Source organism: Puma concolor, chromosome A2 (assembly GCF_028749965.1).
Source record: "Puma concolor isolate L17-30 chromosome A2, mPumCon1.1.hap2, whole genome shotgun sequence".
NCBI lineage: Eukaryota > Metazoa > Chordata > Mammalia > Carnivora > Felidae > Puma > Puma concolor.
This window is the reverse complement of record NC_141668.1, coordinates 84,321,557-84,346,505: the sequence shown is the minus strand read 5'-3', so window position 1 is coordinate 84,346,505 and position 24,949 is coordinate 84,321,557. Positions and strand designations below refer to the sequence as shown.

At 32.5% G+C, this 24,949-nt stretch overlaps 1 protein-coding gene across 4 annotated transcripts in view; it reads right to left on the bottom strand.

The window, feature by feature from the left end:
- The window catches only part of HGF (hepatocyte growth factor), an 80,138-nt gene that overhangs the window by 10,298 nt on the left and 44,891 nt on the right, over positions 1-24,949 (bottom strand). For all 4 annotated transcript variants that reach the window (XR_015248056.1, XM_025929507.2, XM_025929508.2 and 1 more), the window contains 8 exons: positions 16,166-16,268; positions 12,980-13,113; positions 7,202-7,240; positions 5,883-5,979; positions 3,027-3,101; positions 2,030-2,176; positions 1,405-1,511; positions 1,139-1,284 (listed from right to left, as the gene is read on the bottom strand). Coding sequence is in view for 3 of the 4 variants with exons in the window: in XM_025929507.2 (XP_025785292.1) it covers positions 1,139-1,284; positions 1,405-1,511; positions 2,030-2,176; positions 3,027-3,101; positions 5,883-5,979; positions 7,202-7,240; positions 12,980-13,113; positions 16,166-16,268 (848 nt within the window). In the remaining variant the exon portion in view is untranslated. The remainder of the gene's footprint in view (positions 1-1,138; positions 1,285-1,404; positions 1,512-2,029; positions 2,177-3,026; positions 3,102-5,882; positions 5,980-7,201; positions 7,241-12,979; positions 13,114-16,165; positions 16,269-24,949) is intronic.

Genomic DNA, 24,949 nt, shown 5'->3' with positions numbered 1-24,949 from the left:
AAATATTGCCATTTGCAGCAACATGGATGAATCTAGACAGTACAATGCTAAGTGAAATAAGTTAGTAAGAGAAAGATAAATACCATGTGATTTCACTCATGTGTGGAATTTAAGAAACAAAACAAAGAAAAACAGGCAAACCAAAAACAATGTTAACTACAGAGAACACACTGTGGTTATCAGAGGGGAGGTGGGTGGGGGAGTGGGTGGAATTGGTGTAAAGAATTAAATACCCTTATAATGATGAGCACTGAGTAACGTATAGAATTGTTGAATCACTATATTGTACACCCAAACCTAATGAACACTGCATGTTAACTACCCTGGAATTAAATTTTTTAATAAAAATATAAAAAATATTCTCAGTTTCAGAAATAATTTTAAAAGTACAAAATGTGCATAAAAATAAATTAAAAACAAAATGTAAAAAAAATACATGTAAAATAATGGTTTAACAGCTTGTCTATGTAAAATAGGGATAGGAAAACTGCCAAGTTGAGAGAACAGTTGCCTAACAAATGAAAATGTCCAAGCTCTTGAAACCACAAACTTTGACCTTTTGGTTTTTTAAAATAGAATTTGTTTACACACACACACACACACACACGCACACGCACACGCATGCGCGCACACTGGCTTAACCAAAAACACATTTAAAAATTTAAAACCAGGCCTGTATCTGCTAACAAAATTACTCATGGGGTTCATTTAGGGAGAATTTGGGAAGATCAGATAACTTTAGAAAAACATTAGAAAAATGCAAACTAGAAAAATGTATCAAACTGTGTATTGAATACTTTTAATTTGAACAGCTGTCCATTAGAGTTCTGGCTGCATTATTTTATTGTATTTGTTTTTTGTTTTGAGAGACAAATGTCATCTTAGTTTGCTGATAATGAAACATGGATTTTCTTACTGTTTAAAGTAAGTGTAGAAGAATAATGAAAGGTTATTTTTCCCAATTTCTGTCTCTTAGAACAAACTGGTATACAGGGGTTTTTATTTGAGAAAAATGGACCACGATACCAAAGAGACAAAAAAGAAACAAAAAACAAACATGAGAAACTATGACATTTATTACATACTGTTTACTTAAAAAAACAAAAACAAAAACAAACAAACAAAAAAAACCTTTTACCTCACATGGTCCTGACACAATATTTTCGGCACCTGCACATATTTCAGACTCATTCAGAGTCACCTTCCCTTGATGGTATTGGCTGCATTTCTCATTCCCCATAATATAGAGATGTGCTACTCGTAATAGACCATCAGAGTTGATTGCTAGAATGGTGTAAAAAATGCACAGTTAATGAGCACAAGGTAAGGTGAGAAAAAGGAAACAAATAGAATTGTTTTACATAAAAACATATGATATTGCCTTATCTTTTAAAAATAGCTTACATCCAGTATAACCCCAGCCATAAACACTGCAAGTGGTTTTTTCAGGAATGGTGCATCCATAATTAGGTAAATCAATTGTACTAACAAAATCATCCAGGACAGCAGGCCTGAAAATGGAAAATATAATGATAAATACCCTTGATTGAATCAACACAAAATTAACACATTGAAATTTGGTGTTAATTGTTAATATGAGATTAAGAGAGAATAAACAGTCTTGTTTCTTAAAAATGAAAAAGGGAATGTCTAATCCAATGTAGGTAGTAGAGGTGGGGGTAGGTAGCAGAGAAATGAGTCATTTACTTGCTAAGTGGTCGCTGTATTTTTTAAACATTATTTTACCTCTTAAAGTTACCAAATGATTACTCCCTAAGCTTTGGTTTTAGAGCAGGTTATTCAGACTTGGTCAAACTTCATTTATTAATTTTGAGAATTTTTAAGATGTCTTTGTCTCTTTGTACACACACACACACACACACACACACACACACAAACACATATGACATGTGACATATGCTTTTATAGTAAATTTACGTGAAAGAGAGAGAATAGCCACATGGCTAAAGAAAAAGCTTCAATAATTCCAGTGTGGGTTAAAAATACAAAACCTTCTCAAGCAACTAACCTAGCAAGCTTCAGTAATACCAGATCTGACCCTTCAGGCCCATATACCAGCTGGGACACATTTAGAACCTGTTTGCGTTTCTCATCTCCTCTTCCGTGGACATCATGAATCCCAAGCCAAGCTTCGTAATCTTTCAAGTCTTTGTTTCTAAGTAAAAAAATTAAAATGTAAAATACAATTTTAAATTGGGTAGTATTATTCAGACATATGATCATTTTAGCTTATAAATAGGGCAGATACATAACCTAAATTTAAAATTTGAATCAAAGTATAATAAAGAGCAACACATTCGTTATGAGAGATTCTGAGTGTTGCAAGCACACATAAGGAGAAAGAGCCTTCAAACTGCTCAAATTCTAAATGGCTATTTAAGAAAAAAACTCTTTTAGCCACACGTGAAAAATTCTCAGGTGAAGCACATCACATGAAGTATAATTTTCTGCAGATTTTCCTTCTTAGCTTTGTATATGTTTGGTTTATTAATGGGGATTGAGAATTTATACCAACAAAATCAAAGTGACTTTGATGAGAATCAGGAAGTAAGTTTACAAATGCTACCTCCTTAACTTTTCCTTAGGCTAATTATCATTAAAAATTAATCCCAGGATGCTTCTGAGCCTGGATCTACATAAGAAAGGAGAAGTGAGAATTGAGAGAAATTTGCTGGTAACTAAGAAAAGGATTTCTATCTGGAAATATAGAGTGCAAGTAGGAGGTGGGGGGAAAGATTATTTACATAATTCTAGCAAAATTCTCTCCCAAATGAGAGTCATGCCAATTGTAGAAAGAAGTGAACAGAAGTAGTACCCAGTACATAAATATCAATTAAGTCAAAGTAAGTTTTGCAAGCTAAATCTAAAAACAGAAAGTACATAATTTGTTCAACACTTGTTGGTTAATCTGTTAAATGAATACACATTTTAAGCCTAAAAGCTAAATGGAAACCCTACATATTTTTGAAGGCTCAAAACAAATATTGGTTTCAGAAACACTTTACCGAGAAGGGAAACATTGTCTTGCGGTAAGAATCCAACTTTCCTTTATCAATGATCCTCCACAGATATGTTTATTTCTATGAGAAAGAGGAAAGAGAAACAAGTAACATCTGCGCAGAAAGGGTGCCTGCCAATTAATGCAAAACCTATGGCTCCATTGTTAAAAATAAATGCATTTGAGAGGAAAATATAGAAATTAGCTCAGCGAGAATAAAATGAGTAACTCTTTTACTGGAAGGATGATATTTGATGATTGAAGCATTAGCATTTTTTTCCTCGTGTGATAACAAATACGAAATCATTTTTATTTTTGAGTAATGAGCCCTATCATTACACACTGAGATCCATTCCCACCACACATATTCACATGTGTATCTATCCTTGTGAGAGCAAGTATGTACTACAAATATAGAATATTTAGCATGAACAAAAATCACAAAAGAACAACAAAAACAATGTAGACCTATTTAAATTCAATGTCTGATTATAAAAATGCAACTCTGAGTTTTTACTTAAACCCTAAAAACTATCTGATGGCGGCAATATATATTTGGACATTATTTCCCTTCTTTCATTACCATTATTTATTTTTGAAATGTTAACTTTGAATATAGTGGAGTTTGAGTAAATTTGTTGAGCTTAAAGCAAGCAGTATAAATTTCACTTATAAAATTAAAACAATTTTATAAGACAAATCATCTAAGAAATTATTAAATATTTGTAGGGAATAAAAAATACCAGCACATTTACTTGATGATATCCTAAATCTGTAAATGCATTATTTTTTGGCAGAGAAATGGAAAAAAACACGACTTTTCCCAATTTACATTTCCAAAGAGTACAGATGTTCAATGCTTCAGAGGGTAATAGAAGAAGGTTCCCAGACTAAGACCACAATTATTTATGGCCAGTACCACAGAGGAGGCTAAGAGTGTATATCGAGTTTTAATTTCTATTCCTCTCAGTATGTGTTTTGGAAGAATAACTAAACAGCTGTTTTTACTGAGGACTTGGATTTAAAAGAAAAAAAAATATTTTTTTCTAAAAGTTTATAGTACTCTGATCTGATGGAAAAGAGTTTCACCTGCTCCTCTAAGGTTGGAGACTTCTAAAGGACTATTCTTATACATCATCCCATGGTCAGTAATAAATTTAGAAGTATATGCCTCTTTTTTTTTTTCTGGAGTTATGAGATTTGCAAAGAATCAGTAATTAATTCATATATGTGGAATATTAGAACAAATTTATCATAAAGAAAATGAAACACTCTCTCCCCAAAATTGACAGTCTTCATTAAATCTTTATATTTCATAGTCAGCTCTAATATTCTGGTGAGTTTCACAATTCTGTTTCAGTACTACATGCCTAGGACAGCTACACCACAATTATTGACGTAAATATTTGTCAAATTTGGTGGCTTACTCTCTGCAAAAGGGCATATTAAAAGAAAACTTTAGGGCATCTTCTACCCAGTATCTAGAGTCTGATTTATATTTATATCAAATTTATGAATGCCATGCTTGCTAAGAATTAGTTTATTCATAAAAGAACTTCAGTTTCAAGTTGTCTTTATTCTACTTCAATATCCCTGATTTAATTGTAGCAAAAGATGTACTTTCTACCTCTACTAGAAAGTTAGAGGTAAAGGAACATAGAGGGTCTTCAAAAAGAGGAGATATTTGAGTTGGTATTTGAAGAATGAGAAGTATTTTCCAGACATAAAATAGAGGAAGAAAGATACAACATGTAGTGAGAAGAACAACCTAAAGGCTTGGAGGGAGAAACATGGAATGTCTTGAAAACAAGGGGAAATGGGGCTAAAATGAGTGTATTTTGGGATAGATTATATAATGAGGTTCCAAGAGAGATAAAAACAAAGGTACTTTAACATTCAGATTACCATATGGTGTAGTATATGTAATGTATAGGAAGTTGTAAGATCAGATTTCAACTAACTTCTATTTTCAATATTTAATTCTTCCAACATAACTAGTGATTTTAATTTTTATAGGAGTATATTGTCCAAAATGATTTTACTGAAAACATATCATGAGATATGAGAAATAGACATGTCAAGAATTTTTCATCCATGCTGAATAGTATAATCGCTAGGCTATCCAACATCAATATAGTTGGTTAATCTTTTTCTCAATGATAGACTATTCTATAACTTAAAATTATTATTTTCATTAGAATGCAAATGAAAAAAATTTAGAAATTGAAAACAAATATAAAGTTTCTGATATGATTACACATAAGCATGTTAGAAAATAAAGTCATGGGGCGCCTGGTTGGCTCAGTCGGTTAAGCGGCCGACTTCGGCTCAGGTCATGATCTCACGGTCCGTGAATTTGAGCCCCGCGTCGGGCTCTGTGCTGACAGCTCAGAGCCTGGAGCCTGTTTCAGATTGTGTCTTCCTCTCTCTGACCCTCCCCCGTTCATGCTCTGTCTCTCTCTGTCTCAAAAATAAATAAACATTAAAAAAATTTAAAAAAAAAGAAAAGAAAGTCATAATATCCTAGATTAGGGAATTAATTGCATGTGTTTTATAACTGCTTCAGTGATATCCAGGTATAAGTAGGTTCTCTGTGTAGTTGTATTTTCTTAAAAATTAATGAAGTGTCACTTGTCATCAGAGACAATGTCAACACATAGGGAACCTCCATGAACATTTAAAAAGGCACTGTCTCTGAAGGCACAAATTGTAAAATCCGGAGCTATTTGGCAAGCAGAATCTGGTCAGTCTCCTCTTGTGCCCCCCTCATATGGGTGCCTATATGAATGGTACAACCATCCTGTTGGGAATATGACTTTGCAAATAATTCAAATACATGTGATTTGTGTCTATTAATAATTACCTGTATTTCAAACTAACCATCCATCCTACATTTGTCCGTGTTGGGATTCCATTTACAACTCGCAGTTGTTTTGTTTTGGCACAAGATATTACGGGATCTAAAAAGAGGACCAAAGACAACATTTTGACAAAACATCTTGCAATAATCAGTGCCTCTCAGTTTGCTTAAAAGCATGGTACTTAAACAAATGTAACTACTGTAAGTTTGTCAGAAGAACATTTGGAGGAAAGAAGGTAAGTATTATGACTATAGTGTCAAAACAGGCCTAAAATGTTTGCTATGTTCATCTAAGTAGACAAGTAACATAAAAAAATGAATTAACTCAAGGTAGACAGCATTGCCATAGTGAGAGTGGCTTTGCCCACCAAGCACTAAGTATAGGCTGTTCATATCTAACGCTAATTGTTATTTCCTTCACAAACCTCTATACAAAATGGAAGAATGTTCTTTATAGTAGCCATTTCTGAATATCAACGGAAATCAATAGCCTCAATGAAAAAAAAAAACTATATTTGTTTTTTATTACTTCTTTTTTATGATAAGAATGTAGAGCCTTTTGAAACATGTTACCAGCATTGATTGCATTTATTGAAATCGTATCCAGATGACAAAATTATTATGTCCAAATCATTAAACCCAAATGACATGATGCAGAATTCTTTGGCGTCAACTTTTTCCTGACCCTTCTCCAGATTCTTTGCCTTATCCTTTCTATTCCTGTGCATGGTCTAAAATTTCCATTTGCTTCTTCAGGCTGAGACAGAGCAGGTGGTCTCTTAAATCAAAATACTTGAGTATCTTCCTTCAGCCCAAGACATATGTGAAAATCAAAAACAAACAGTTCTAAAAAGATTTTCATAAATTGAATATTAACCGAACCTCTCAGTTTGTATCGTCTTTTACCTAGTGGTACATGTCAAGAGCCTTAAAAATAGAGCAGGTAGACACATTGCATAACTTTCCAACCTTCTGGTTTTTTTTTTTTTTTCTGACTTTAGCATCCTGATTTAATTTAAAGGATGGTGAAGGTCCATTAATGTCTATTTTGCCCAAAATTATGAGTAAGATAAATGCTCTTCTCAAAGTTAAGTATAACATCTTATATTTTCTGGTAGAGAATTGAATTTTGATGTTCAGTATGTAGTTGCCTTTGTAACCCCTTTACACAAGCACATAGAGAAGAATTTAATAAAAACAAATAGCCTAACTTATTTTTATGACAGAAGTTAATATAGTGATATTTTCCATGAAGAAAATAATGACATAACTTCTGACACATAGAGATTCGAATATACTAGATATTACAAAAGATTACTTACGGTCTAAATTGACTATTGTAGGTGTGGTATCACCTTCACCTGTAAAATAAATATATACATATATACATAATTCATTCATACATATTTCTGTTATATAGAACCAAAAGTATATATTAAAATCCAAATATCCATGAATTGGATAACTTACTAAAATTTCAACATTTTATTTAAAGATAAAATGTGATAGTACGCTTTTAGTAATAATGTATGACCTTACTGGGTATTAATGACTTTACGGGGTACTGTGAGGAAAGCCCTACTTTATGGCTGTGGAGACACTCAGGTGTGTGGTTTGATGAGTATTGGAAGCTTAGATTACACTGCTGGCCTCACGGAGCAGCCTCATTCTACAGAAATGTCACAGAGGTGCCCAACATGATACACAATGAATATTCCATTGAATAGCACTAATGCTTATTATTGTTTGCTTGAGCCAGTCATACGGACTGACTGTGATTTGTTTGCTTGTTTGTTTTTGTTTTTGTTTTTGTTTTTGTTTGTAATTGGGACCTTTCATAGTTTTTCTGAAAATCAGTTTTATTTTGTTATATGGTTGAGGATAACTGAAACACCGCATGCTTCAGAAAACTGTTTTAAGAATTCTAGAAGATAGAGGGGCGTCTGGGTGGCTCAGTCGGTTAAGCGTCCGACTTCAGCTTAGGTCACGATCTTGCGGTCCATGAGTTCGAGCCCCGCGTCGGGTTCTGGGCTGATGGCTCAGAGCCTGGAGCCTGCTTCCAATTCTGTGTCTCCCTCTCTCTCTGCCCCTCCCCGTTCATGCTCTGTCTCTCTGTCTCAAAAATAAATAAACGTTAAAAAAAAATTTAAAAAAAAAGAATTCTAGAAAATAGAAATCAATGTCACTAATGGAAAAAGAGGGATAACAAAATATAATTGCATTTTGTTGGAATATTTCAAATACTGATTCTTCCACATGGTAACAAAAACAAAAGTATGGGAAAAAAGAACACTGGGAACTGCAAGTTAATTCTAACTAAAATGTCATAACTTACTTTTTTTTTTTTTTTATAACCTCCCTACCAGGGTTTAATCTCTGCAAAGAGAAAAGCTTGGAAGATGCTAGGATTTGAAAATACTTATGCAATAATGAATGAGTCATGCAACATTTCCTGTAGTTTAATGTCTGACTGTTCAGAATTCATGGTATAGAGTTTAGTCAGGCACTGTTTAGACCCAGCTGGTTGTTAATCCCAGGAAATGCCCTGAGCTCAAATAAACCAGCAGCAAAACAATAATGGCATATGGATTCCTTTGTAATACATGCAAATTTGACTGTTATTTATGAGAAATCTCATAAGAATTAATATATGCTAAAGGGTTGTTATTTATGTTCATTTTCCAGATCTAGATATTTTAAAATGAATAAGGGTAAAGGCAAACATATAAATTTCATTATTTCCCTCTTTAGCTTATCCTTGGGGAGGGTTTTGTCTTAGAGTCAGCTGAAGTCAGTTAGCTCATAGTACAAATTAAGATTGAGGCCAACTATGGTCATTAAAACATCAAGGATATTGGTTATTCCACTCCAATCAATCACTTGAAAATTCTAAATTTAAAAACTAGATATTTAGTCCTTCTGGTGTTGTGATGAAAAACACTAGACTGACCATTCTATCCTTATTGTATATCAAGTTTCCTATTTTTAAGCATCAAGTTAATAGGTAAACAAAATACTTAGTTCATTATTGTAATTTACTACAATATTTACATTTTAAAAATTTATAGATATTGTATATTTAGGACTTTAATTACTCATAGTTATTATATACATATATTTCCATTAAACCAATATTTCTCATGCTTTAGAATAAGCTGAAATACCACTTAAAATCAGATTTCTGAAGATTCTGAATTGGTAACTAGATTATGAGTTTTTTAAAAAACATTCTAGGTTCTTCTGTTGAACACTTTGAGCAAAACTTTGAAAAACTGCTCTCTAGGCCTTTTCCATTTTACCATCAAATACTATTCTTGCTTCTTCTTTTTGCTTTTCCCATACTATCTCCACCACAGTACTCAAATCTGAAATATACTTATTTATGATACAAATCTTTTGTATTGATTCAAGTTAAACTTGAAGGGAAACATGTCATTGATAAAGGGTTTACCTATGGAAGAGTAGGTAAATGTGTATGTGTCTGCGTTTATATGGCCTCAGAACCAAATATGAATTCTTACTGAAAAAAACCTTCTTGTAATGTATTCTTAGTTTCAACCCAAGCTCAAAACTTTATGGACATCACATATTTCTCCAGGCGGATATCTATGTTCCCATTCTCATTATATATTTTAATATGAATATATATTTATTAAATTATATTTACATAAATGTCTCTTCTCTACACTGAAAGATAACTGAAGGTAAAAAAAAATATTGTTTATATTGTTGTATACCTAGCATGTTATAACATAGGGTTTTGTACACACTAGCAACTGAGTTTAAAATTAAGAAGTGAATAAGTAATACAAACTGAGATGGAAGTTAAGTTTGTGCAAGGCACTTATAGTAATAGAGCTGAAATTCTTACCCTGGAAGTTGGAGTTGAAGCTCTTAACCACTACATTCTAATTATTTAATACTGAAGATTTGTCTAAGATCTACAAAGTATGTGTGTGCATAGGTAAATATATAGGCATTTCTACAATTTTATTTTTACATATCTGATAATCCTAAAAATGTATGTTAAGTATTGTTCTGTAAACATGTTTTAAAAAGAAATTAAAACTTTTGCATGTTTTTTAATACAAATGTACAGTGTGAAAATGATTTATACAGTCTCTACAGTTAAATAAATAAGAACTCAAATCTTCTAAAGATAAATTTTATTAGCCTTTCACCAGTGGGAAAATATAAATAAATCCTGGCTATAAATATTAGTTAGAAAAATGACAGTGTAAAAATATTTATTGAAATTAATGTTCAGAATATATTGAAATAAAAATGAGTTATTTGCAATAGCATTTAATCACATACTAGCAACACTCTGAAGTCTTTCAATAGCACATTACTAACTTTTAGTTTTAAAATGTTAGTTGAAAATATGTTTTGAGAACTTTTAAATTATTAGAGTCCTGTGTCAGTTAGGTTTATAAACCAAATTACGCTTCTCTGAGATTCTACAGGACCATTTTACTCTGAACTATGTCGGTGTGCAATAGAACTGTTTTAGAAGCCTGGCATTCCCTTCTTCCTAGACCACTGGATATTTTATTAGCCTCCATCATTCTTAATCATAGAGACGTCACAGAAAGATTCCACCGGGTAAAGCTAATGTTTATAAAGAATAATCCTCTAACCATTAAAAAAAAATTATGTGCCAGATAGGTAGGTTTCTTTGCTTTTTATTGCTAAAACTAGAAAGACATCTTCTAAAGAAGAACATTTTCAGGACCTAAGCCAACCCTAATATGGGAAAAATAGAAAATTAGGAACGCACTAATTAATTTGAAAGGCTATGATTATAACTAATGAAATAAATATGTGTAATATAATAACATATATAATAATATATAATTTATTTATGAGCATATAAGGTGTTTATTTACTATTATAGAGAATTTATTTATTAAAAATAGGTTGGGAAGTTACAAGTCACTTATAACCATACTAGATGAATATCATATTTAAGAAGTTTGCCTATTTATGATAAAATTTCAGAAATATGACTAGTGTTGGGGTGCCTAGGTGGCTCAGCCGGTTAAGCATCCTACTTCTGCTCAGGTCATGATCTCACGGTTCATGAGTTCAAGCCCGCATAAGGCTCTGTGCTCACAGCTCAGAGCCTGCAGCCTGCTTCTGAATCTGTATCTCCCTCTCTTTCTGCCCCTCCCCCACTACCACTCTGTGTGTGTCTCTCTCTCTTCCTCTCTCAAAAATAATCATTAAAAAGAGAAAGAAAGACAGAAACATGACTAGTGTTTCCACTTAAAGTAAGAAATTATCTCTTTAATTTGCAATAAATTATGTGTTTGTATTTCATGGTTTTTTTTAAGTTTATTTATTTATTTCGAGAGAGAGAGAGAGAGAGAGAGAGAGAGAGAGAGCATGAGCAGGGGAGGGGCAGAGAGACAGGAAAAGAGAATCCCAAGCAAGCTTCACACTGTCGGCACGGAGCCCATATAGGGCTCAGACTCACGAACTTTGAGATCTTGAGCTGAGCTGAAATGAAGAGTCGGATGTTTGACTGAGCTGCCCAGGTGCTGCTGTAATTCATGTTTTAAAGCAAACATCATCTCTTCATTTTAATCCTTTAAAATGGGTACTTTTGTTCCTATTTTCAGGGTACTTGCTACTGGCTTATGTCACAAGAGAAACATTCTTTTTTTTTTTTTTTGCGTTTTTTATATTTTAATTCCAGTGTAGTTAACATACAGTGTCATATTAGTTTCAGGTGTACAATATAGTGATTCAACAATTGTATACATTGCTCAGTGTTCATCATAATTGTACTCTTTAATCCCCTTCACCTATTTCACTCATCCCCCACCCACCAAGAAAAACATTCTTAAAATAAAGGGTGTCCTTTTGTAGACGTGAGATAGTTTAACATAATGTTTAAAGATGTTTGCTATAAACAGAGCTATGAGATATGTAGTCTAGTAAGATGGTCTTTTGCTACTGACACAGTTTTATAATAAGGCTTTTTCACTCAATACCATATGGAGGATATACTTCCATCTCAATATATATTATTCAGTGGTGCTCAATTAGGATAATTTTGTCCCCCAGGGGACTTTTGGCGATATTTAGAGATAATTTTTGATTCTCAATATTTTTTTATTGACATCTAGTGGATAGAGGCCGGGGACACTACCAAACATTCTATATTGCGCAGGACAGCTTCCTACATCAAAGATTTATGCAGTACAAAATGTCACTAGTGCCAAGATTGAAAACTCCCAAGACATTTCTCTAAGCTGACTTCCAGACAAGCTTTCCAATTCACCAAGTTTCACAGTATTGAAAGATTTTAACTAGCCAGACCTTCACAAACATTGGGCATAAATAATTACTTTCTTATTTGCCAGTCTTATTGGTGAAAATGATCTTATGCTTTTATAATTTACTTTTTCTATTAAGTTTTAATCTATTTTTGTTTATTTGTTTCATTATACTTATTCTTTAAGATTCATTTTCTTCATTTTTCTCCTAAACTGTGACATTTTTTTTCTTATTGATATATAGGAGCCCTTTTATATGAGGTATATCAGTCATATGTATTTTACATATATCTTTTACTTTAGACACTGATATTCTTTTAACAAAATCATCTTTGACTCAGAAATGTGGTGAGAATGCTCTAGACTTTTTAATATTTGGTAAGGCACGAGAAGAAAATGAAAGCAATGTTATTTCAGGTCTGTCTATGGGTCTGTTACTGGATGGGGGCTTTGTAAGAGCTCTGCTATACTCACAGCCTGAACAGTTAGTATTGAGAGGGAAGTCTTTATGGTGCAGTCATATTGGAACCATGACCATTTATTGCGTATGGATTTCAAATGAGAATCTTCTGAGGAGGAAAATATTATTTAAAAGGTCATCAGAATGTCTCTTTGTCTACAAAAGAGATGAAGATGTGTGTGTGTGTGTGTGTGTGTGTGTGTGTGTGTGTGTGTGTCCGTCAGTCTGGAATGCATCCCCACTTTAGGATTGACTCCAGCCCTCCTATATTTCCACCTCTGATTAAGGTATCAATTTAGTGGAGATTCAGTGTATTTAAAATATTTCACCTGAAGAAGATCACTGAAAGTACTTACAACGAGAAATAGGACAATAATCCCATGGAATGAGAGGATTTCCCGTGTAACACCAGGGGCCATGGGCATCATCATCAGGATTCCGGCAGTAATTCTTATTCAGCTTACTAGCATCTGGTTCCCAGAAGATATGCCTGCATAAACAACAAGCTCTGGAGATCACAAGATGCTCAGTTTGTCCAACAGAAACAAACTGTCACCAAGAAGATAAAATCCTAGCATGTAACTTCCATTATAGAAACAACACGAGCTTCTCTTTGGCGTGAATTTTAATTATTTTATTTTAGACTTATTTTGTTGTTCTTACAGTTTGGAATCATGTGCTCTAACTCAGGAACTTGGAATATGCTACGCAATTAGACAGATAAAATGATGAGAAGTTTTGTGATTTGCTTCTATTTAATAATTACAGTGGTAAGGTAACAATATCCCTATTCATAGAAGTGCAGAAACACTGCCAGAAAAACCGCAGATGGCAAAGAAAATCAAGGTTATAAAACACCTAGAAAATGCAAGCTATTGCAAAAGTATTTTTCATGTTTCAAAAACGTAAGAAGCATGACTAGCAACATCATTATAAGAAAAGACGGAAAGACACGCTGAAAAATTAATAGTAATGTGCTAATGAAAGAAACTCTAAAATATCATTGTTTATATAATTACAATAGATGATCTTTGGACAGATAACTGAGTAACACTTTCTCATTTTACATCTTACTAAGTTTATTACATAAGAAAAGCAAAAACTCTCTGCGTTATTTTGTAAGGTCATGCCCACTCATATAACATCAATATTTGTATTTATTTTGATGAGCTTAATACAGCCAAATCCCAAATGGCCATCCTGACCAAGTCATGAAAAGTGTACAAGTAACTGAATTTGTTTTGGATTATCAATTACTACTATGCTTGATTGTAATTAATGGGTCATTCAAAACAATGGAAAGATCTTGGACAGGGAAAGTTGGACTATCTTTCCAAACTTAGGTTCATTCCCTGGACTAATGACAACAGCAAACACATATAGTAATTGCTGTGTACCAGATTCTATTATATGTGATTTACATATATAACCTTAGACCAACCTAATGAGACAGGCTATCTTATTTTTGAGGAAATAGTAATCCACAGAAGCCAATTTTTCTAAGGTCACATGGCTTATAAGCAGTAGAGCAGAGGTTGGAACACCTGGCTCTTTCCAGAGTCAGTTTTCAAAACCACCATTCTGTACTATGTCCTTACTCAGTTGTAGGTTATTCTTAAACCAAAATGGTAACATGCAACTTATCATTCATCAAGTTCCTTCAAATTGTTTTCAAATGACTTTTAACTATTTCTGAAGGTCAACCCAAACTCAGTGAATTAAGAGTTATAATCATGAATTCCCTAAATAAACACTTCCAGTGGTATGCTGGTAATGTTTAAAAGGGCACTCTGAGATGTATATGAAGTCTTTATTTGTTGTCCTTGCTGATTACTGCAGTGTAAATTCTTCCATCATAAAAACGTCAAGTTCCAATGTGAAATCTCTGAAGGCAGAATTGGTACACTTGTCTGTCACAAGTCCATAAAAGCTAGGTCCACCCCACCATATTTCTAAAAATGCCTTCAAAAATATCAGTGTTGAAATATAGCATTTAATCTTAATCACACTAATTCTCACTTAAAATTCTGTAATGAATCTCTTTAATAAGATAAAATCCAAAGTTTTTTTAAGTTTATTTATTTATTTGAGAGAGATGGAGAGAGAGGAGAGAAAACATGAGTGGGGGAGGGGCAGAGAGAGAAGAGAAGAGAGAGAATCTCAAGCAGGCTTTATGCTATCAGCACAGAGCCCAGCATGGGGCTTGATCCCACAAACCATGAGATGATGACCTGTGCTGAAACCAAGAGTTAGAAACTTAACTGACTGAGCCACCCAGGTACCCCCAAGTCCAAAGTTTTTAACACACCTTACAAGGCAATATATGGTCTTGCTACTGGAGAATTTCTTGTCTGTGGATATTGACCAACCTTACCAAAATTATTTCTGATTTTCAACACTTCAATCTTTGGGCTTTGGGACAAGCTATCCTTTCTGCCTGAGGTACTCTCCTCCTACACTTCCTTTGACCAACTCCTAGTTAACATATATGTCCCAATTAATGTCCCTTTTTCTGGGAAGCCTTCCAGAGTGTGAAATCCATGAGGCTAGAATTCTGCTTATGTTTGAAATCCCAAAGCTACGGTGCCCAGTACAGTAGCTACTAGCCACATGGGGCTACTGAAGAATTGGTATGTGGCTAGTCCAAATTGAGAGATGCTTTAATTGTAAATATATACCAGATCTTGAAGCTGTAATATGAAAAACATGTAAAAGGTCTCATTGACAATTTTTCTATTGAATACATATGGAAAGGAAAAGGCTTTGGATACATTGGATTAGTAACATGTATTATATAAAATACTTTTGCCTGTTTATTTTTACTTCCTTAAATGTGACTGTTAGTGCAGATTACATGTGTGAAATGCATATTTATGTTAGAGAACACTGCTTTAGAATTGTCTCTACTGGTTTGTGAAGTATATTAAATGAAACCATGTCATCCACTAGTGAGTACATTTTCAAAGAGAATAAAGTTATAATTAAAATAGGACTAGAGGCCAAATAACAACCTCTCCGAGCCCTTACATCCTTATTCACACATATAGAAATATCTTCCACATAGGATTGTGGTGGCCAAATACAATCAAATGACACTAACTTTTTTCCTTTTATTCATAGTACGTATATTCTGAGATATTTGTTAAAAATCAGTTTTATGTCGCAACCATGTCTCAGATTTGCCACTTAATTATACAGTCTTATCAAGTCATACAGTTGCTTCCCAATATAACCGTATCATCCTTAAAAGTGGAGCCAAAACTTATGCCCACTTTTTGTTAACATTTCCCATGGCACCTATCACAGAACAGAACACATAGTAAATGTCCAATAAAAAATGTGCTAGATTGAATTACTTATCTAAAGGTTTGTTACATGGAGGGAAAATGCTAAATTGAGTTGCACAGAATGACAAATCTAAAGCTTTTATTACCTTAATATAATATATAAAAGACTAGAAAGAAATAGCAATGTGCATATCTGAATATACTATCTGCTGTTATCACTACATATTATATATTGAAAGAAAGAAATTTACACACCTGTGTAAGTCTTCCATGTTCTTCTCCCACATTGAACATGTTAGTCCAGATCGTGTTTTGGATAAATTGCCCATGTAATTTTTGCCATTCCCACGATAACAATCTAAACATAAAATATATGGAAGGAAGTCTAATGAATACAAGGAAGTATAGAACAAAAACATTTTTTACAAGCATGAAAGTCAACATAAAAGTTAACACACTCTGAAATCAGTATAAGTCAAAGATACTCCTATATTTCAGATTAAAGTATCTTTATTTTCAACTAAAGTTTTCTTCCTCGAAATAAGGGTTTATATATCACACTACAAACTTAAAACAATCAAAGAAAAAATTAAATGAGTGGCCCATAGGGACACTAAATAAATGAGAATTTTTACAATGGTATACTTATTTCTCAACATTTTCTTCTGAAAAAATTTGCTTCACAGGAAAGTCACAAGAATGATATAATGAACACTCATATACCCGTCACATTTGTTGTGTTTTGAATTTTGTCTTCCTGAGAAAACATTCTGAGTCACTCAAGCCAGCTGTTTTGCAAATGCTCTTTAATTCCATTTTGTCTGATTATTTTCTCATAATTAAAATCAAGATAAAGGCAGGATTATGGCAAAGATGATATTTTGTCCTTTTCACAGCAGTTTATCATGTGACGTGACATATTTTATCATGTTCCATTATTGGTAGTGAGTTTGATAATTTGGTTAACTGATGTAAAGGAAAATTTGGGGGACCTTTCAGATTGAATCAGCATCTTATTGCCAAACAAACGTTCATAAATGGCTTGGCCTACTTTGGTTGCTTTTGCATGAATCAGTGATTACTATGCTGGTTTTAAAATAATTATTTTAGGGGCGCTTGGGTGGCGCAGTCGGTTAAGCGTCTGACTTCAGCCAGGTCACGATCTCGCGGTCCGTGAATTCGAGCCCCGCGTCAGGCTCTGAGCTGATGGCTCAGAGCCTGGAGCCTGTTTCCGATTCTGTGTCTCCCTCTCTCTCTGCCCCTCCCCCGTTCATGCTCTGTCTCTCTCTGTCCCCCAAAAAAATAAATAAACGTTGATAAAATAATTATTTTACAATTTCCTGCATTTCTTAATTTATTATCATTTTTCTGTAAATGAGAATGTTTTCTTCTCACCACTACGTCTATTTAAGTATTCAACTACTACCATTAGTAGCAATAAAATGTCTGTAGTAGAAGTGGTAATATACACATAGACTTATGTGTCCTCTTTTTACTCAACATGATGATCTATTCCCGTTGCTGATTTTGATACTCAAAATTGTTTCAAAGTTGATTGATGGAAGCCATTTTAAGCTGGTTTTATGTCTTTTAATGTGTCCCGTGTGGTTTTATTTTTCACTTTTTTTCAATTGAATAATTTGTGTTTTATTAAACATTGATAGAAATGTCAATATTCCTAATTTTTAAATATCACAAAAAGGAAGTCATGGTCTTCCAAACACATGAATTGCAGTTCTATATTTGAAGAGAAACACTTTCCTTATTTTAAAAATCAAAGTGACTATCTATTAAACATTCCTGATTTTTATATGAATGAGCACTATAGATTTGACTATAAAATGTTATCTACAAATATACATCAACATTAAGACTATTTGTTTTAAATTTGGTAAACCATAGTCTATTGTCACTGGCTTTAAATATGCTTTGTATAATCATAATAAATAGGTATAAATCCTAATAACAATTTTACATAAACAATTTAATAATATGTTCAGGAATCAGTTAACATAATGAAAAAGAAATATAATAAGCATATTCAAAAGCCATGTTTTCATATCCATGGATCACATTTTGCAGTAGCACTATAAGGAATTTGGGCTTAAATATAAAAACTAAAATAGGATAGGATTTGATACAGATAATATCATAGTCATTCCAATACACAATAAAATTGCTCTCAGCATAAATTTGTAAAATCTCATACTTGCACATATGCAGAATATACGAGTGAATTCATTTTCCTCTGACAGTGCTTCCCTCCCCCCCATCCCCCCCATGTTAGGAAAGTTTAAGTCTTTAGCTGTTAGGTAGTAAATTCTTTAGATAGACTCTTACTGAAGAAAACAATTGTGCAATACAGTATGCTAGTACTATTTTTTTATACGTTTTGAATTTTTGCACATACGCTTTCTGTGTCCGCAGAAGAGATGCTCCTAACCACCATCACCCTTTTATTTGAATACAGGCTATGGGACTTTTTATTTTAGAATAGATTTGACTTACAGGAAAGTTGTAACTTTGTACAGAGACTTCTCATATACCAGACAGTTTTCCCTACTTTTAATATATTACATCAGTATGATAGATTTGTCTTAAATATTAAGCCATACTGATGCATTATTAACTGGAGACCATATTTTGTTTAAATATTTTTAGTTAACCTAATATCCTCTTTTGTATTCTAGGATTCCACATGATACCACATTATGTTGAGTTGTCATGTTTTCTGAGGTTCTTCTAAATATGACAGTTTTTCAGGCTTTCTTCTTTGATGACTTTGTCAGTTTTAAGGAAAATGGGTCAAGTATTTTGTAAACTGTCCATTTATTGGGTTTGTCTGATGTTTTCCTCATGGTTAGATAATGGTTATAGGTTTTTGAGAGGAAGACATGAATTTTTTATAACTTCTTAACTTGCTGGTGAAATATATTCCAGCCTCACCTTATACTCTCTTTGTCCCGGGCCTCCTAACATCATCAGTTTCTCTAAGGAACTCTTGTTTATTTTGGGGATGGAAAGTAAGTAGAAGACAAGAAATCGGTGCCAAATGTGCTTATTTCTATTTGGTGCCATCATTTCTAGTTCCTTTTATTTGATAGAGCTAGGTAGTGTGTGTGTGTGTGTGTGTGTGTGTGTGTGTGTGTGTGTGTGTGTGTGTCTAACTTCAGTCTAATACCACAGTTCTTCCTTCCATCCATTCCATTAGTGTGAGAAACCTCATTCCAGGTAACATTATGTTTGCCCATTTTCTCAATTCTACAATGTACACAAAATAATTTCAAAACTATGTCCCAATACTAACAAAAACTTACACTTTAAAGTTCAAAATCTATTTATAGTTATTTAGCCCTAAATATATCCCAGTGAGGCCATATACAGCCAGAAAATCATGTCCAGAAGTTAACTTAGTCTTTCTTCCTTCTCTGTAGTATTGGTATCTATTTTATATAGAGGGAGGCATATTGTTTTTGTTCCTCTTGAGGTCACTTTTTGAATATTGAAAACACTAACATTGCTTAATGGTTAAAACTATATGAAAATATATCTCAGAGAATTCTCATTTTTCCCTTTCCCTTTGCATCATTGTATTTCTACCCACGACCTACCATTACCAACGAACCCAATCTCATTAACATCTTGTTATGACTCCTGTATAATTCCTTCACTTTTTTTGGCAAAATTAATCAAATATATATTTGTAATATAAATATACAGATTATTTTTATGTATATTCTATATATGTATTATTACATCCCATTTTTATTGCTAGTAGTACGTCTCTTTATTTATTACTAACAGAGTACCAAATATGTACTTTAGTGCTTTGCTTTTTTTTTATTATCAATATATCTGAAAATCACTTCATATAGCTCACAGAAAATTTTATTATTCTTTTTGCAAATTTATAATATTTCATAGTGTGACTTTGCCAAAGTACATTTGAGTTGTTTTGCTATTACAGAAAATGCTGCAGTAAAAAACTCATGCATATGTTTTTGCACATTGTTGGAGCTGTATATTCAAACAGTACATTGTTGAGCCAAAAAGTGAATGCATATGTAATCTTAATTATTATAAAATTATGTTCGATGGGTTTTACCATTTTGAACTCCTAAGAGCAATGTATGAGAGTTCCTTTCCCCAAAAGGAAATGGATAACCAGCCTAGCAAAAAGATAGTGTTGTCAAGCTTTTGAATTCTTACAAATTATATGTGAGAAATACAAGTCTCATAATGTGAGAAATTTCAATATTTATATTTATTTTTATATTATGTGAATTTAAGCATAATTTCCTTGTGTTTGAAGGGAATTTATATATATATATATATATATATATATATATATATATATATATATATACAAACAAAATACATAAAGTTATAAAGTTAAATGTATATATAACTTTACATATATATATAACTTTATGTATTTTGTAAAATATATATATAGCTTTACGTATTTTGTTCATTACTTAACTTTTTTGATCCTTTACACTGGTTTCAGAATTTTTATATATGAAAAATATTTCCTCTTTACCTATAATATGCATTTCAACACTTACTTCCAAATTTGTCTTTTGTCTTTTGAATTTAATATGGGTGTGTGTGTGTGTGTGTGTGTGTGTGTGTGTGTGTGTGTGTGCTATGCCATGGTAGGTTTTCAATGTAGTTTATCATATTTTTCTTTTATTGCCTCTAGATTTTGAGTGTTAATTAAAAATCATTTCACCATATATAGGTTAAAAAGGGATTCTTCCGGGGCGCCTGGGTGGCGCAGTCGGTTAAGCGTCCGACTTCAGCCAGGTCACGATCTCGCGGTCCGGGAGTTCAAGCCCCGCGTCAGGCTCTGTGCTGATGGCTCAGAGCCTGGAGCCTGTTTCCGATTCTGTGTCTCCCTCTCTCTCTGCCCCTCCCCCGTTCATGCTCTGTCTCTCTCTGTCCCAAAAATAAATAAACGTTGAAAAAAAAAATTAAAAAAAAAAAAAAAAAAAAGGGATTCTTCCAAGTTTATTTCTAGTATTCTATATGGTTTCCTTTTTCACATTCAGATCTCTTATATATTTGGAGTTTATTTTGGAGTTTATTTTGGTGTAAGGCATGGATTTAATTTGATCATTTTTCCAAATTATTACCTTATTGATCCATTATTATATTTTAAAAGTTCATTTTTTACTCAGTTATGTATAGTCACATTTATAATATCATAAATCTCTCTAAGGAGTCTATTTCTCATTTCTGTGTTTTGTTCCAATTGCGAATTTATTCATTGTACTAGAACTACAGTCTTAATTACCAGCTCTTTATAAAATGTTTTAATATGTATAAAGTTAATTATCTCTAATCACCCTTATTTTTCAAGATTTTCCATAGTATACTTATGTATACTTATGTTTACTCTACCAAGAGAACTGCAGAATCAGTTTGTTGGTGTCAGAAAAAGACATTGATCTATTTATTAATATCACATTAAATTTGTACATTAGCTTAGGTAGAATTGATGTATTCATGATGTTGTGTTCTCATATCAAGAACAAGGGATGTTTTTCCACGTTTAAAGTACACCTTTGTGGCTTTGAGTAGTGATTTGAAAATTTTATTACACAGATTTTACACATTTCTTTCTAAATTTATTCCTAAGTTTCCATCAGCTTTATTACTATTATAGATATAGTTTTCCCTTTAATTAAATCTTCAAACTCATATATGAATGCTACTTTAGTGATTTTTTATTATTGAATTTAATTTTCTAAGTATATTACTATTTATATCATTTGCATAAATAAAGATCAATATGATCTTTTATTTATATGGAATAACATCTCCAATACAGTGTTAAAGAGTAATATGTTAACTTATCTTAACTTGTACTTACAATGTTACATAGTAAAGAGAATATTATACATTCTTGTTTTCTTTTTTACCTTCATAAGAATGTCTCTAATGTTTCCTCATCAAATTGTATACTACATATATCCCCATTAACTATATAATATATACTTATATATGTGTTTGTGTCTATACGTGTTTGTGTATGTGAGGATGTCTATGTGTATATGTTAAAATGTGAATATATATTTTAAAGAAGGCTCTGTCTCAGCTTCTCTCTCTCTTTGTATATATATGGATATACAGATATGTGTGTAGAGTGTGTGTATATTCCAGAAAATCTCATTTGAATGTTTTTATGAGAAAGCAGTAAATTTTGTAACAGAAATTTTAAAATTTATTTACATTTATTATATGATTGCTTTTCTTAGGTCTAAGATGAATTATGTTATTGGATTTCTAAAACTAAATCATTTTTGTCCTTAGACTAAACTCCACTCAATCATTATGTTTTATATTTAAGTCACTTTATTGGGCGTTTACTCAAATTTCATTTAAAATTTCTATATTCACAAATGACATAAGTTTATTGTTTTTTTTGCTACCTTCATCATGTTTAGATATTAATATTAATATTATATTAATAGATATTAATATTATAATTTCAACATTCCTGGTGGAAGTTTCACATATAATTTATTGTGCTTTACTGTATTTGTTAAGCTACATAGGAAGTTATGTAGCATTGAGATTAACTGGCCTGTGAATGCACCTAGGCACAGTATATTTTTGATAGGATGGTTCATTAATACATTTCTATATTTCTTCCCTATGAATAGATCTAATTCTTGGACTAATTGAACTGACCAGGGTCAATTCGTAATTTGAATTTTCTTAGTAAATTATCCATTTTTTTTTGCCAAGTTTCTTACATGAGGTTATATAAAATAGTCTCATGTTTTCTAATTTTCCTGTTTCAATGCTTATTTCCCCTTTGATAATTATTATTTTATATTTTTGCCTTTTTTTCTTATATTTTGTCTTCTTTTTTTCACTAGCTGGTGACTATTTTGTTAATTTTTTTCAAAGAACCATTATTTTGCTTTATTCATTAGTTCTAGACCTTATTAATGTTTGCTCTAACTTGGTTATATTCTTTTTACTGCTTTTGGTTTATTTTTCCCCCAACTCTTAAGTTTGAAATTTCATTTACTTGTCTTCATTATTTATGATATTGATATAAGTACTTAAAGCTATGAATTGCATCCTGTTTACTGCTTATAGTGTGTGTTATATAATCTAATAAGTTGTGTTTGAAAAGCATTTTTGAAGAAAGTCTGTAATTTCAGTTTTTAGTTTTCAATAGAGTTATTCAATATTTAATTGGAAGAGCATTTGATTATATGCTAATTCAGATGTTCAATATTTAGGAAAATCTTTTCTAATAACAGCCTGTACGTGTTTGTATTTTCTGTTACATGGAAAATATAACAACATCCTTCTGTGTGTGTTTATGTGCATGCATGCACACATATCACATATTTAACAATGCCAATGATTAGCTTGGCAGTATCATATAATGGCATAACCATTATAATTTCACAGCTCTATGTCGAATTGGCTTAACAGTGTCTCTTAAGTAGGACTTGGTTTTTAACTTGCCCTACAGAGCTTAACACAATGTTGCACTTATCAGGTATAATATATTGTTAAAAATAATATATTTTTTAAAGTAATGAAAAATCATTTCAAGGAAGGTTATATTCAATCCCAGCTGTGCTATTTGAGAATTTAGGCAAGCTATCTGAATTCATAAAACTGAAACTAATTTCTTCATCTATTAATTTGTAGATTTATTAGATAAGCAACATCATCAGCTTAACTTTTAGAATCTAAAATTCTCTATTTATTACTTGACCCTTTGGTAAGTGATATATATGGATATAAAAGCAGTTTAACATACATAGGAAACCTTTTAAACAATTGTTTTCATTTGCCTCTATCTCAAATTAGCAGTGCTTGTTTACATGAAGAAGACAGGGACAAAGAATATCCAGCTGGTACTAAACCTCACTTAAACACTGGTTTCAACTTTATTTCCAAATGACCTTTGAAATCTGCCAAAGAACAGTGAAATTGACTGAAAAGAGACTCAACCCCTCCTCCCTCTATAACTTTTCAGAATTGTTCATAAAAAAATATGACACTGCAGAAAAAGTTAAAGGATGGGAGATGTATAGGACAATAAATCTATGAGATGAACTTTAAATTTGGCTTGGGATGATTTAGGACTGACCATGATTAAATTTATGGGAAAGAATATGATTGCTTAAAAATCATAACCCTGAATTCATTATGTACTAGTAAATGCCCAGATTTCAACATTATTATTAATCTTTGACAAATGATTTCTTTTTTAAACCTAAATCATTTTAACTTTTCTGTACTACTGCTTCCTGGAATAATTATCTTCAATGGCATCTATGTTTACAAGTCAGTGGTGGTTTTATCCCAAACCCCATTGCTACACATCATCTCCACTGCTAACACCCAGGTCCATATCGCTATCCTCTTTTTACTGAATTACTGAAAACACGCAATGGATCCTCCTGTTTTGGCCCTTGTTAGAATCTCTAGCTGTTTTCTGTAATGCAGCCATACTCATTTGTTAAAATTGAAACCAGACAGATCATCTACATCTTTCAGAACCCCACAACAGAGTCCCTTCTCTTTCAGAGTAAAAGTGTAAATCCTTCCAATTCCTACCAGGCATTTGTGATTTTAGCCCAACTGTTTTCTAACCACATCCTCTGCTATGGTCTCCCTTGCTTGTTCTGTACCAGCCACAGTGATGTGGTGTTTCTTTCCTTTCCCTTTTCAAGCACTGTCCCATCTCATGGCATATTCACTTGCGGTTTCCTCTACCTAGAACGCTATTTACAGATACATGCACATGGTACATGATGATGCTCCCTCACCCCTTTGAGGTCCTGCTTAAATGTTCCCTTGATATGTAAGAGCTTCCCATACCATTAAAATCTAATAGGAACACCGTCTCCTCTACCTCTGGGACATTTTTCCCTCTAGCATTTACACAAACGAACTTATCATTCCCACTTCCCTTTTGCTTATTTATTTTCGTTGTCTGTTTGTGGGAATTTCTGGAGTCCCATGGAGTGAGAGAATTTTGTTTTGCTCACTAGTATA